The sequence below is a fragment of the Chaetodon trifascialis genome, chromosome 22 (assembly GCF_039877785.1).
Source record: "Chaetodon trifascialis isolate fChaTrf1 chromosome 22, fChaTrf1.hap1, whole genome shotgun sequence".
Classification (NCBI taxonomy): domain Eukaryota; kingdom Metazoa; phylum Chordata; class Actinopteri; order Chaetodontiformes; family Chaetodontidae; genus Chaetodon; species Chaetodon trifascialis.
This window is the reverse complement of record NC_092077.1, coordinates 9457942-9471220: the sequence shown is the minus strand read 5'-3', so window position 1 is coordinate 9471220 and position 13279 is coordinate 9457942. Positions and strand designations below refer to the sequence as shown.

General features: G+C 45.3%; 4 protein-coding genes across 4 annotated transcripts; 2 read left to right on the top strand and 2 right to left on the bottom strand.

Moving 5' to 3' along the window:
- Positions 1-37: 37 nt before the first annotated feature.
- On the top strand, positions 38-1164 carry stmp1 (short transmembrane mitochondrial protein 1). Its single transcript, XM_070991960.1, has 3 exons — positions 38-177; positions 444-497; positions 584-1164. The coding sequence occupies exons 1-3, from the start codon at positions 163-165 to the stop codon at positions 653-655; spliced, it is 141 nt and encodes a 46-aa protein (XP_070848061.1). The 5' UTR covers positions 38-162; the 3' UTR covers positions 656-1164.
- Positions 1165-1248: 84 nt separating this feature from the next.
- LOC139350507 (small lysine-rich protein 1) lies at positions 1249-2060 on the bottom strand. The gene is made up of 3 exons (XM_070991959.1): positions 1858-2060; positions 1684-1737; positions 1249-1578 (listed from the first exon to the last, which is right to left on the bottom strand). Exons 2-3 carry the CDS (start codon positions 1684-1686, stop codon positions 1318-1320), a joined length of 264 nt encoding a protein of 87 aa, XP_070848060.1. The 5' UTR covers positions 1687-1737; positions 1858-2060; the 3' UTR covers positions 1249-1317.
- A 73-nt stretch (positions 2061-2133) lies between these two features.
- dhx57 (DEAH (Asp-Glu-Ala-Asp/His) box polypeptide 57) lies at positions 2134-11255 on the bottom strand. Its single transcript, XM_070991958.1, has 25 exons — positions 11193-11255; positions 10529-10562; positions 10264-10437; positions 9882-10169; positions 9591-9797; positions 8554-9458; positions 8257-8441; positions 8044-8165; positions 7691-7886; positions 7405-7529; positions 7063-7196; positions 6899-6953; positions 6483-6697; positions 6268-6384; positions 6086-6182; positions 5826-5999; positions 5402-5602; positions 4922-5198; positions 4704-4799; positions 4532-4615; positions 4285-4422; positions 4083-4157; positions 3822-3956; positions 3541-3741; positions 2134-3162 (listed from the first exon to the last, which is right to left on the bottom strand). Exons 3-25 carry the CDS (start codon positions 10431-10433, stop codon positions 3019-3021), a joined length of 4341 nt encoding a protein of 1446 aa, XP_070848059.1. The 5' UTR covers positions 10434-10437; positions 10529-10562; positions 11193-11255; the 3' UTR covers positions 2134-3018.
- Positions 11256-11480: 225 nt separating this feature from the next.
- morn2 (MORN repeat containing 2) lies at positions 11481-12856 on the top strand. Its single transcript, XM_070992516.1, has 6 exons — positions 11481-11685; positions 11818-11850; positions 11934-11984; positions 12062-12168; positions 12248-12384; positions 12703-12856. The coding sequence occupies exons 1-6, from the start codon at positions 11679-11681 to the stop codon at positions 12797-12799; spliced, it is 432 nt and encodes a 143-aa protein (XP_070848617.1). The 5' UTR covers positions 11481-11678; the 3' UTR covers positions 12800-12856.
- The last annotated feature ends 423 nt before the right edge of the window (positions 12857-13279 follow it).

Here is a 13279-nt window from a genome sequence, read left to right as displayed (position 1 = left end):
ATAACGCGATATTCTATCTTCTCGCGCATGCGGATATCTGTTGTTGGTGACGGGCTAGCTTGGTTAGTGAGTTGGTTGACTACTTCCTTCTAACCTTTACCTTACTGCCTGATTTTAAGTCAGTAAGTTAGTCTTCTGCTACCAGTCCTTCGTTATTCCATCATGCTACAGTTCCTGGTGAGTTGAACTAACGTTTTCACACATGACATCGACGTTTGACAGGATGCTGACAGATGCGAAACTAGCCGAGTTAATGGGTTAGCATTATGATAACTCAGTGTGAAAGTCGCTGAAAAGTAGGTGTCACCTGCTATCCAGCTAATAGTTAAGCATAATACCGGATAAAAATTACTTAAATTAAGGTTAACACGGAACTTCGGCGATGTCTCATTCAGTAATTCAGAAATATCGGCCTTGGTTGACATTTGTCTTTTGTGTTCTAGGCTGGCTTTACCTTGGGAAATGTTGTGGGGATGTACCTGGCGCAAAATTATGACGTAAGTCTGTTTCGGTTTTTATCTTTAAGCGTTCATAATTAAAATTCAACTAGTTTTAGTTGTTATTACTGTATTTTCCTTTCTAGGTTCCCAACATCGCCAAGAAAATCGATGCCTTTAAAAAAGACGTGGAGGCCAAGAAGAAGCCTCCAGAGTGAGCAAAGCGGGACCATGTTTCAAGCAAGAACAGATGGAGAGAAACTATTTATTGTACAGGGTTATGGTACAACAAGCATACAGTTGATAATGTAAAATATGTTTGAGAATATTAACAGTGCCTGGAACTAGATCTGTTTCTTTCCTTAGTTTTATAGGCGTGTTCTCATTGTAGCCTCTTTTTTTTTATAAGATAAATTGTGCAAAGACTGGATTTTAAAGGATATTACAACTCACTGGTGAGATCAATTTAAGTCCAGTATCATGGCACTGTTGGATGGCCTTTTCTGGGACGCTCTGTGGTGTTTTCACTTGACCACGACCATTGTAATTTCCACATTGGGCATATGTAATGTTCACCAAATTGAATATCAATAGAACATGCAGTTGCTCTTCTGTGCTGTTTTCTTTCACAAGCTTCCACCTCATCAATAACTGCCAAACCTTTTGTAACATTGATGTGAAATACAATTCTAAAGCAAACAGCTGACAATAAAGTTGTTGATAAGGAGTTTTGAAGTCTTTGCCTCTTGAAGTTAAGTTTGCTGGCCTGGCTGTGTCAGTATGCGTCCACTAGATGGTGCCATTAGCAGGCTTTCTAAGTATCAGCATCACTTTCACCAAAAAGGAGGAAAAATCATTTGAGTTTGGCAAAAATTCTGATCTACTTTTTCTTCTTCCGTTTTGTCCCCTTCTTCTTTTTCTTCTTTTTATTTGAATGTGGCCAACCAAATCCTCTGAACTCCAGACAGTCTACTGCATTGTGGGAAATGTAGTAGACATTCTCCATGGCTGCCGGGCTGAGGATGTCCACCTCTGTCTTGGTGGATTTGGCACTAATGGACCTCTTTTTGCGTGTTTTTGGACTCCCGGTCTTCTTGGGAGGCCTTGAACTGTGGGACCTTGAGTTCCTGGATTTGGTGGGCTTTCGAGTAAATAGAAGTGGTTTACACTGTTTAGGTTTGGTTCCTATGCATTGATTGACTACAATGAATAGTTTGGATAGTCTACAATGTAACGCATACTTTACCATAGCAAAAGATGTTGAGGTCGCTTCCAGTGTGATGCAAGATTATTCACCCATCTGTAAAATGAGAAAAACATCAGGTTTGGATTATTTAACATTTTAGCACTACATAAAGCACATTCTCAAAACAGCCTCAGCACTTTGACACAGATTGAAATTTGCGCATGTTAATCTTACCAGTGTGGCCTTGGCACTGTTGTAAGTGGCAACTGGATGGCTTCAAGTGGGACAGTGATACCCCATTTGTTTATGTCCTGTTGTCATAGAGACGGAGCAGCCTCATGAATGAAGGGGCTGGCCTGTAAATTCTTTTGTTGCATCCAAGATGCCGCTTCAACACAAACCTCAACAAGAGGTAAGTGGAAAAGGAGAGTGCTGAATGGGAAGAACTGAACGTGCTGTAATTCAAATAAAAGCCGACAGCCTGAAATCTTTGCTTTTTTTTTTTATTTTCAGTGCAGTGCTGCAGTGGAATTCATCACTTATTAAGACAATAAGCTTTCAAATTCTTTGGCAATTGTCCCCAAATTCTCCTAATTTAAAAAGCCCTTGCATTCACATTGTGAAAATGTAGATTTGACATCACTATTAACATTTAAATACATTCAGTAAATGTTAAACAACCGAATACCATGCAGAAGCTCTTGCATCTCTCAGTCATGCAATACAAAGAATAAATATTCGCGACCATAACAAGTGTGCAGCCACCGTGAGAGCAAGAAATCCAATATGGACCCATGAAACTTCACAGTTGTGAGCCAGACGCACAACCAAAATAAAAATGCACTGTATATAAACGACATCTGACATCAAATTCAACAATCGTGTGCCAGTTTACTGCACATACAGCAGTAGTGTGGCATCCAAAAGTTCTATTGTTGCATTTCAGAATGGTCAAAATAATAGCGAGACGTGCTATATTCCAGCAAAAATGATGGAGGTTTGTGGATCACCTGCATAGTGCCATTTTTTTTTTCTTTGAAAGGCAAAATTTGCTTTAAAAAGCCTCGAGTGCAGCAGCACAATAATAGCTTTGTTTTTGTGTAAACTGATACTGACGTGTCAGGTGGCAGCAGGACAGTGTGAGGACTGCACTTCAGCCGCAAAACCTCACCTCAAGTACAGCATCTGCCCTGCTCATCTGTCGAGATACAATACAAATTTGAACCAGTGACAGGGTTGCTGACCCCAACTTCACAAATCAATGGAGCAATGTGTCATTAAAATCACTTTGTGGCAGTGATGCAGGAGCTGAGAGACATTTTTACTGCAGAGCTCCGTGGATTTAAGCCCTTGAAGGTGACTAAAAGGGTGAAAAGGGGGCGTTAAGTAGCAGAGCTACTGGGTAGAGATGAGGTGGACTATCATGTGGATGATGCGGGAGCCGCGGGGGCAGCTGCACAGGTCCATGCTCGGGTTCCTGATTTTGTCCTCCAGCAGCTGGTCCAGCTCCCAGCGCAGCTCCTTCACCAGCTCCGCCACCTGGGTAACAGTAACACACACACACAAATTAATTTCCATAGACAGTAATTATGTGTTTTTTTTTATAGTTATTGCTCTTTTACAAGCACAAATAACCATTTTTCTGAATTAAACCTATGTTAATGGGGTTTTGTTTACTGACTTTAACTTTTTGTTTCTTATATGAATACAAACAAAGAATGTATGATGCAATTTTGATTATTATTATGTCTTTTACAATGATTTTTATGTGGCAATATATGTGACTACAGCACACTGCTTTCTTAGGAGTCCTTGTAAAAAGCCTATTCAGTCTCTTAAGAAACAGCTTGTAAAACTAACTTCAAACCAAAAAAGCATTTGCAGAGACACTTCTCTCTATTATGTCTTATCTCTGACCTGATGAGAGGCAGCAGCAAACCGGATCCATCCGTCGTCAAGGGAGATGACAAACTCTCCCTTGTGCAGCTCCATGTTGACCTGCCCGCCTCCAAACAGCACCAGCGGGTAGACAGACACCATGCTGCAGTCCCTGATGAAGACGCGGCTTGTTTTCACTTTCTCGTGGTAAACCAGGTAGGGGCTGTTGTAGTGGCGAACCTGCAGCACAAAGAAGAGTCACGAGGCCTGTCGCTCTGACTACCCGCTGACTACAAGACGGCTTCTCTCTCGTATCTCACCGTGTAGTTGACAGACGAGGGATGCACGTGCACGCAGCCGTCGTTCTTGGTCATGAAGCGGAGCTCGTTGGCTTTGGGCTGCATTTTCATCGCTCCTTTGCTGGTCATCTTGTAACTCCCCTGAGGAGCTCGCACCTGAAACGGAAAGGATCAAACATAGGACGAGCGTGAAGCCAAGTAGAGACAGCAGGCCTGAGATGGCTTCACACTTGATATTGGCTTCAGTTTCTTATTCCGAGGACAGAGATAATGAATATACACCTGGACCACATTGGGATAGAGGGCAGCGCAAAGCATGGCGGACATCAGCCGGATGTTCTCAGCGTTCAAGTTCGCCTGGAATGGTCAAAGCAACATTGTACAACTGATATATCAACATATACTGGAACAACAGATAAAACAATTCTAGCACTATTATGCATTTGTGTGTGTGCGTGTGTGTGTGTGTGTGTGTGTGTGTTACCTCAGGGCCAGTAGCCTCCAGGACACCATCAGTACCTTTAGAGCACATGCGCTCTATAATCCTGGCCCTCAGTCCCTCTCTGATGAAGCCAATGTCAGACAGCAGCTCAGCAAACTGTCTCTTCAGACTGGCGATCTCCTGCACACAACACAACAGCTTCTTTTTAAAACTGAAGGCCTCTACATGTACAGAATTACACAAATTTTAGATGAGAATGCATGAGGCTCTTCAGACAGCACCGCCTGACCTGTAAGCCTCGCCATGACAGAAAGTTCTCCCTGCAGTAAAGGAAGCCGGCCTGATTGCCATTCTTTGCAGCACAGCACCATCCCTGCAAGAGAGGAGACAATAAATCACATCCATCAGCTGAAAAGCTAAATCAACTTTTCTACATACAAACAGCGTGTTTGCGTTAGTACCTTGTATGCCTGTAACAAAGCTAGATGGTCACTACTGGCCACAGCAAAGGCCAGTTTCTTCTCATTGGCTTCTTCCCGCTTATCCCATGGTGACACCTGGAAAACAGACCAAGGAACAAATATAGAAAGTATTCATACAGAAGGACAAACAACAAGCCACTGCTAAAGGATCCTAAAATCCGCATTGTGATGCCAAGATGTGGCACGCCGTTTCTTACAAATGGCGATTTGAAGGCCAGGCTGGCAGCAATGGTGAGTGCTGGGTCGAGGCAGCGAAAGATGGCACCGAACAGCATGAGCTTCCCAATGCGCACATCGACGGGCAGGCAGGCCAGGTGGTAGCCCAGCGGGGTCAGCTTCTCATCTGCAGTCAGAGCTCCCAGGTCCCGCAGGCGCTGCTTGGCTGCATCCAAGCTTCCCATAACCGGGGGCTCGATGAGCCGAGAGAAGACCGACTCCAGCGCCTGCTCGGCAAACACGTCAAGGATCTTGATTCTGTCAGAGGGGGAAATGGTGTTTTTCATTTCTTAAGATCTGCTGTGGCCCATCTGGAGAGAACACCCTCTGTTGACCCAGTCTCCCCTTCATTTCAAGGAATAAATCCCAACAGCCATGTCATACAAGAAGCTCTATTATTTCCATTCGCAGAGACAACAAAGCAGGTTGGCGCTGTGTAAAGAGCAAACAGATGGATCTACCGGAGGCAGAGCTGCTCCAGAGGCACTCTCTGGATCTCAGGCAGCTGCTGCTCAGCCAGCTGGTGTTGGAAGCAGTGGCTGGTGAAGAGGTGGAAGCAGACCCCCGAGGCCACGCGACCCGCTCGACCCTTCCTCTGCAGCGCGTTGGCTCGAGAAACCCACGAGTCCTCCAGGCTCTCCATGCTTTTAGATGCATCATACCTGTAGAAAAAGATAAATACAAATTTTAAACACAAGTTGCAACAACACTCAATTCACATTAAATGGGAACACAAGCAGATAATGAGACTTTGGTTGCATGTGGCAACAATATGTGGCCAAATTAACAACCATTGTTCACTAAAATGCACAAATATTTATAAAGTGCAAGTATCTAAAGAATAAACATACAGCATCTGTTCACTTTCGCGAAACGTGAGGTTACCTTTTCTCCTTCATCTTGCCGGAGTCGATGACATACACCACATCATCAATGGTTACGGAGGTCTCTGCGATGTTAGTGGAGATGATAATCTTTGTGATGCCCTCTGGGGGCTGGCTGAAAACCGCCTGCTGCTCCTCATTGGACAAGGTGGAGTGAAGTGGGTACACCACACACCTAGCGAGGGGAAAGCACAAACACATTAGTTAACATGTGAGTAGTGGTGAGTGTTCCAAATCCTGTTGACACACACAGACACAGACCTGGTTGCGCCCCTGTTGTTGAACATTCTGTTGGACTTCAGCTGCTCGTACAGCATCTTGATCTCAGCCAGGCCCGGCAGAAAGACCAGCACTGCCCCTGGGTACAGAAACCAAAAGGTAACACCAACATAACCAAAGTCCACTTCCAAAGAGTTTTGAATGTAACTCGACTCGATTCTCACCTGGAGGGTAGTCGTGTTTTCCATCTACAATCCACTCCAGCAGGCTCTCCACCAGGTCCATGTTGATCTTGTCCAGGTCCATTGCAGCAATGGTCTTCAGCACAGACTTCTTAGTATCTGCATAACAGCAAAGCAAAACAAAACAGTTTATTTAAAGACCAAGGAAGTACAATTCAAGAACCCATCAGTTCAGTTTATACTTGCTCTTGACTCACCTTTGTATCTGAGCGTGAGCTCCTGCAGACTGAGCTGCTGGTCTGGAACGGAGTCTTTGACAAAGTCCTTCTTACAGAAAGACATGAAGTTCCACATGTCATCACCTAAGTCGTCCACCATGTCCCTTGAATCTCCTTTGCTACCTCGTCCGCTTGCGGAAGACGAATTCTGTTTCCCTGAGCGCATGTAAGGACTGCCATCCTCAATGACATAGCTGGGAAAATAAATTCAATTGTGATTATTTGGATCTGGATCTCTCTTTCTCTCTGTGTTTATAGCTTGCTGGACTTCTGACTATTGAGGCAGCACAAGAAACAGACAGTTAATTAACAGTAAACAGTTAACATTTATATTTGAGACCAGTTTTAAAAATATTGAGTTAAACATTTGTTGGAGTGAGGGAGGATTTACTTACCGGGCTTTAGCGATAGCATCTTCAAGAAAAAACTGGTCGACAGGAAAAGTGCGTCCTGAAATGAGAGAGATTTGCTGAGTATTATCTGCAAAATCTATCGAGGGGCTGTCTTGTGTCAATCATGTAATGAAAATATCATGTCTTAAACAGATATGGCTAATTACCTGGAATGTGGACAGTGGGACAGTTGTAAAAATACTCAGAGAAGAGGTTGGCATTCAGTGTGGCGCTCATTAGAATGATCTTCAGGTCTGGCCTCTGCACAATCAGATCTTTTAAAACCAACAGCAGGAAGTCACTGACAAAGACAAGATGAAACAGAGATGTACAGTGAATTAAAAAAAAACAGCACAAAGAAGAAGTTTCTAAAATATCATTTACCTGTTTGAGAAGCTAACATCTGAGACTGATTACATGACAAAAGCTATTTAGCAACAACTCAAAATGCACGAAGAGCTTGAACGCACACTTTCTGTACCAGATATTAGTGATCGGTATAATCTCACCTCTCCTCCGTCCGCTCGTGCACCTCATCCACAATGACGTGTGTGACGCCTTTGAGGTCTGCTTCGCCCTCCAGTCTCCTCAGTAACACGCCTGTGGTGCAGTACAGCAGTCTGGTGGCAGACGTCTGATGGAACAGAACAGTCAGAGAAGAGAGAAGTAGTTGAGGAAGAAGTTATTTTTTAATATAAAGCATGCTCTGAAATATATGGTGCATATGACTCAGTGACGACAAGCTGACAACTTAATATCCTGCATTCTAGATGTACATGTCAAATATGCCCCTACCCTAACACTCTCCAGGCGGATCTGGTAGCCCACTGAGTTGCCCAGACACTCTGCACGCTCCTGTGCCACCCTCTGGGCCACAGAGATGGCAGAGATGCGGCGTGGCTGAGTACAGATGATGTTGGCCACCTGCTCGGCTCGACCGCTTAACGAGGCGTCTAGAATAAACTGAGGGATCTGAGTGGTCTTACCGCACCTGCAGAGAAGCAACAGCGTATAACCATCTGGATTATATTTATATTTACTTACAACCTTCCAGGGAATTCACAGGACTTTTAATGATGTTTGTTTAGCATTTCCCCCATTTGAGTCTTTGTGAATACAAACACTTCACGCTGTCCTGTGTGACCCACCCAGTCATCCCGCTGACCACCAGCACCTGGCAACGGTCTAACAGGTCCAGGATGTTTTCCTTTTCGTGCCAAGCCGGCAGCTTCCTCCTCTGCTCCAACATGGACCTGTAACGCCTGGATGACTGGGCGAACAGAAGGATGGAAGGACATCGATGCATTAAAAATACATACATTACGTACAAAAGTTGCTATTTTTAGTCAGTCTTCTTTTACCTGCTTCCTCTGAAACTCGCGGCAGAGCTTGCCGTTTTCTTGCAGCAGGTTGTCTATCTTCAGGTTGTGCTTATTCACCATCTTCTTCCTCAGATTGACATAACTCTCGTTCTCAACTGGAACGGCTTCACCCACATCATCCTCATCCCTCTCATCCAGCTCCTCTGCCTCTGCCGCCTCTTTCACTTTTAAGACAGAGGTGATGAGATTTCAACCATATACACATAAATAGAGTGCTGGGCTTTAGTGAAAACAGGGAAAGTAAATCATATAAAGTAAATAATCTTGTTGACTCACACTCTACAAGTTTCTGGTTGTTAGGTGGAGCAGTCCTTCTGTTGGTGGTATGATTACTGCTGCTGGTGCTACTACTCCTGCTTTCCTCAGAAGCACTGCTCCTCACACTCTTGCTCTTTGTCGTGGCAAGAGAGGGTGGAGGGATCACCACAACAGGCGGCGGCGTGCTGTATTTGTGATGACTGACCCCCAGCAGTTCATTCATGACAGTTTCATCCTCACATAAGGTGATCAGAGTGTAAACAACAGGCTCATTGCTCTTTGCTGCAGCCAGCGCTTCTCCAAACAATCTCTCTGTCATACTGAGCTTCCCCGCAGCCCCAACAGACTCGTCAGTGGTGCTGAAAGCAACTATTGGTGCCTGAAATGGGTAACGGTTTCCTTTGGGGAAGCGGACTTCCAGTTCATACTCAGGAGGAGAATAGCTGCTGAAGCCAGCCTGGCTCGGGCCTGTTAGGTCTGGGGAACCAGCCCCAGATCTGCCTTTGGTTGGGAGCTGGTGCTTAAACTTGCATTTGTCCCCATACCGGCAGCCTTGCCCTTTCAGGTAGAATCGGCAGACATCGCGAATGCTAACAGCTCCTCCGCCGCCTCGGCTCCCGACTTGCCTGCCATTTCTGGCAGCTTTGTCTGAGAGGAATGGAAGGTCAAGGGTTACTGTCCAGACTGCATTGGCAATGCGCTCACTGAAGCGCTCACCGTAAATGGCAGCTAGAGCCAGAGCTTCTTCCTGCCTCTGGCTCAAACACTCATCCATAGGCACCCCTTCAAGGCCATTAGGGTTTACAGCTTTCTGGCCGTAGCGCTCACTGAAAACCTGGTGGAGGAGCTGCTCCAAAGTGGCCCCGAATTCCCCTCCACCAGACTCCAATGCCTGTTTGCTGCGCTCCCTGTCAAACCCATACCTACACAAAGAAAAGACGAGAAAACAAATGGATAGGAGACAAGCTAAATATTTACCATGCTTATTTTTTTAAGGCTCTTCACAGTACTGCAGCACAAACATCCTCTTTTGAAGAAATAAACAATTTCATCACCTGCAGAGTTTTCCGATAGCGAACAAGGAGATGATGGGTTCAGGGGTGGGCCGTTCATCACCAGACTCATATGGCTCATATTCTGGGCTCTCTGCTCTCTCCACAGGCTCATCATGAGTGTTCCAAAACTGGCCTTCCTCACGGTGGTCCAACTCATCTATTTCCTCCTCATCCTCTTCTCCACCCGAATAATCCGAACCAGATTCACTGAGGAAGAGAGGATGATATGAGTTCACATAGACTTGAAGTGGAAAAACATAACCAATTAGTCTCTTAGTAGAACGTGCTTACTCGTATGGCTCATCAAAATCCTGGGACTGCAGATCCCGCAGCAGCTCCTTGAGTTGTTCTTGGTTCTCATTAGTCATGAATATCCTCTGCAAGGGCATGGTGCTCACCTCGGGCCTGATGCCGTCACCTGACTTTGGGCAGGCACCGGTCCTTGCCAGGGACCTTGGGAGAGCCTTGCCACTGCTTTTCCCACTGCCTCTGCCGTCCCTGTCTCGATCTCTACCTCCTCCCCTTCCCCGACCACCATCCCCACCACCTCCACGGCCGCTGCCTCGTCCTTTGCCAGGTCTGGACGAGATCAGGGTAAAAGAGGAAAGCAGCAGTAAATGAGCACACTGTGACATAGTTTACACCTGATAATTCCTTCGCTATAAATACATACCTGCTGGGACGAGATGGTCCAAAATCAAGGCTGAAATCATCATCGTCATCCCAATGACCAGCTCCTCCTTTCTTACCTCCACCTCCACCTCCACCACCACCAGCTCCTTTAGGCTTGTTAAATCTCCCCCCTCCTCTGTTTGGTTTCCCACCCCTTCTCCTCGCATTCATGTTTCTGTTGAAACAGGTAATGTATTTTTAAGCAGTCAAAGCAACACATCGTGGATCGCCTGAAACACACTACTGTCACACCAAAGTACACTCACCTTCAATCAGTGTCCTCTCATTGCAGCAAACACTCTGTGAAGAGAGACATAAAATGCATAACTTGAATAAATCGCCTGAGCCCTGGGAGTATCCAGTAATCCTGGATGCATTAGAGAGAGCTGCTCGATGCGGACTCGGGCAGAGAAAGCAGCTACTGTACATCCACTGCAGCGCAGAATCGCACATCGCTGTGGGGTGGCTTGTTGTGGCACTTCAGTTCAAGTGCGAGCAATGAGATGGTGGCTGACACACAGCGCTGGTGGCTACAATTACGCAATCGAACCGGGCATGCAGACTAACAACCCAACGAGGGTGATGCCCATTTAACTCCACGCATGGCTGCCCGACAATGTGTTTAGTTAGCGAGTTAGAAAAGTCTAGGATATAGCTCGTGACAGATAAATAACGTGGTACTGTGTCACGCAGGCTGGCACGTCAGTTAGTAAAGTGGCTATACCAAGCTTCGGCTAGCTAACAAGCTAACAGCTAGCAAGCTCACTCCTCACTTCTGATTAAACAAGCTAGCCGAGAGAAGCTTTCTCACAACTCAAGTCGGGAGGTTTAAATGCTTGAGAGTGCCACAAGAAATTGAAAATATTTCATAAGCCCTGAAATACAAAAACTACTCGAAAAACTTAACTTTCATAACAAGTGTTAACAAACCTGAGACAGCTGTTCCGACCACCGGCAGCCTGCATCCATTTCATTGGTCGAAACACAGAGTTCAAAGTTTCTTTTCCGGTGTCCGGTAACGTTTGAACTGGGAAATGTAATTTTAATACTTTGTAAATGTATTATTTTAGCAATATCTGTAGGTAGCCGGAGTAAATTAAAGGCGACATAAGTTTGGCCAAACTAAAAAAAGTAAGGCTAAAAAAAAAGGAGCAAAGTCAGCACCAAACCTGTAGCCATGGTAACTGCAGTTTGCGTCGCGCAGCCAGGAGAGCGCAGACTGCTTATTTTAGAGTAGCCAGGACTGCTTATATTTAGGGCGTGCTTGCGAACAAATATGGCATGAAGTTTTTCTTGTGTCATCGTAGCAACTTTGTTATTCAGTTGTTTGACTTGTCACGTTCCGTTAATTGGCCGGCACACAGCGTTTCCTGTCGGTTCTGACAGCCATCTGCTGACCGGGGGAAGCTGTCACGGATGTCTGGTAGGGTGTGATTGTGAAGATTCACACACACACACACACACACACACACACACACACACACACACACACACACACACACACAAAACCTCTGTTTTTTATCTGTTGTCTAATTTTCATGATTTTCACTTTTAGACAAGAAGGAAAGTGATGATTTGACACCTCAAGGTGAGTAAGTGTCACACATGCAAATTGTGTATATCCATCTGACATCTTAGGCGCTTGAGGTAAATATGTCCATTTGTTTACAGGGGAAGAGCCAATAAAGGTGTCCTACATCTTCCCAAATGGGGACCGATACGGTGAGTGATAACTGATGATACAGCTTCACACATACGTTACAGTCCCATGGGTGTGTGTCAGCGTCTCTCCTCCACAGAGGGGGAGTGCAGCAGGTCTGCGTCAGGGGTGATGATGAGGAGTGGTGCTGGGAAACACACCTCAGCAGGTGGTGTCATCTACACTGGCGAGTGGCGTGAAGACAAAGTATGTATTTACTGTCCTCTGATGTGTGTAAGGTTGGCCTTCCTCTGTGGTTAGTCATGCACATGCCTGTCTCTCACAGATGCATGGCAGAGGGACCCTGCAGCATCCCTCCGGAGCCCTATATGAGGGGGAATTCAAAGACAACATGTACAACGGCGCGGGAACATACACATTCCCAGATGGCTCTACTTATAAAGGTCACTTTTGTGAGAACAGGTAAAATGCAGTCCATTTTTTGGCACTTGCTGCGCTTCCCTTTTATGTTTTCTGGAAGGAGACCCGTCCTTTATGAGTTTCCAGATGATCATACTGTATGGCTGTGGTCTAATTAATGTAAAATAGTTAAAGTTTGCCCTCTTTTATTAGAATAAAACAGCTCCTGTTTCACATTTCCACAACAATCAGTGCAACAGAGTTTTAAACTAGGTTCAGGGGAAATATTCAGACCCAAGTCTTGAAGTTTTTTTTTCTCTTTATGGCCATACAATTACATCAAACGTTAAGCTTTTTCATGTCTTAACTGATGTGTTGTAGGTTGGAGGGGGAAGGCGCCTTCACTGACACACAGGGATTGGTTTGGACGGGGGAGTTCCATGGCAAAGCAGCCCTGGGCCTGAAAATGCAGCATTAAAACAAGCATTACTGCACTGCACTGTAAATAAAACACTGTGTGATATATTCTATGTAAACTGTATTACACTGTACTTTATTATCTAAAATTTTGCATGTATGACCTGTCTGTGCATGTGATAAACATTCACTGCAGGTCCTTTCTGCCCACTCCCATGTGTTTCTGGGTATTGGTGGTTAAATTTCCATGCAATCAGTGAGTCATGTCTCTTGCCTGGAGTCACTGTCTCATCTGCATCTCCTGTTTTAATGGTCACGGTGCTCCGACACAGCAAGTGTCTCTTTGCATAAGCTTCATTTCACTCAGACAGCATCACACCGGGGTTATTTTTCCCGACCCTCTGTAGCTCTGCTTTTATTTTGCTGCGAGAGGAGAGGTGCATGGCATGCTACACTCACATAAATCCAGGAAAACTAGTGGCAGGTTTGCTGAAGTTTGATTTCTTTTTAACAACTTGTCCCATCTATACAACAACATGCA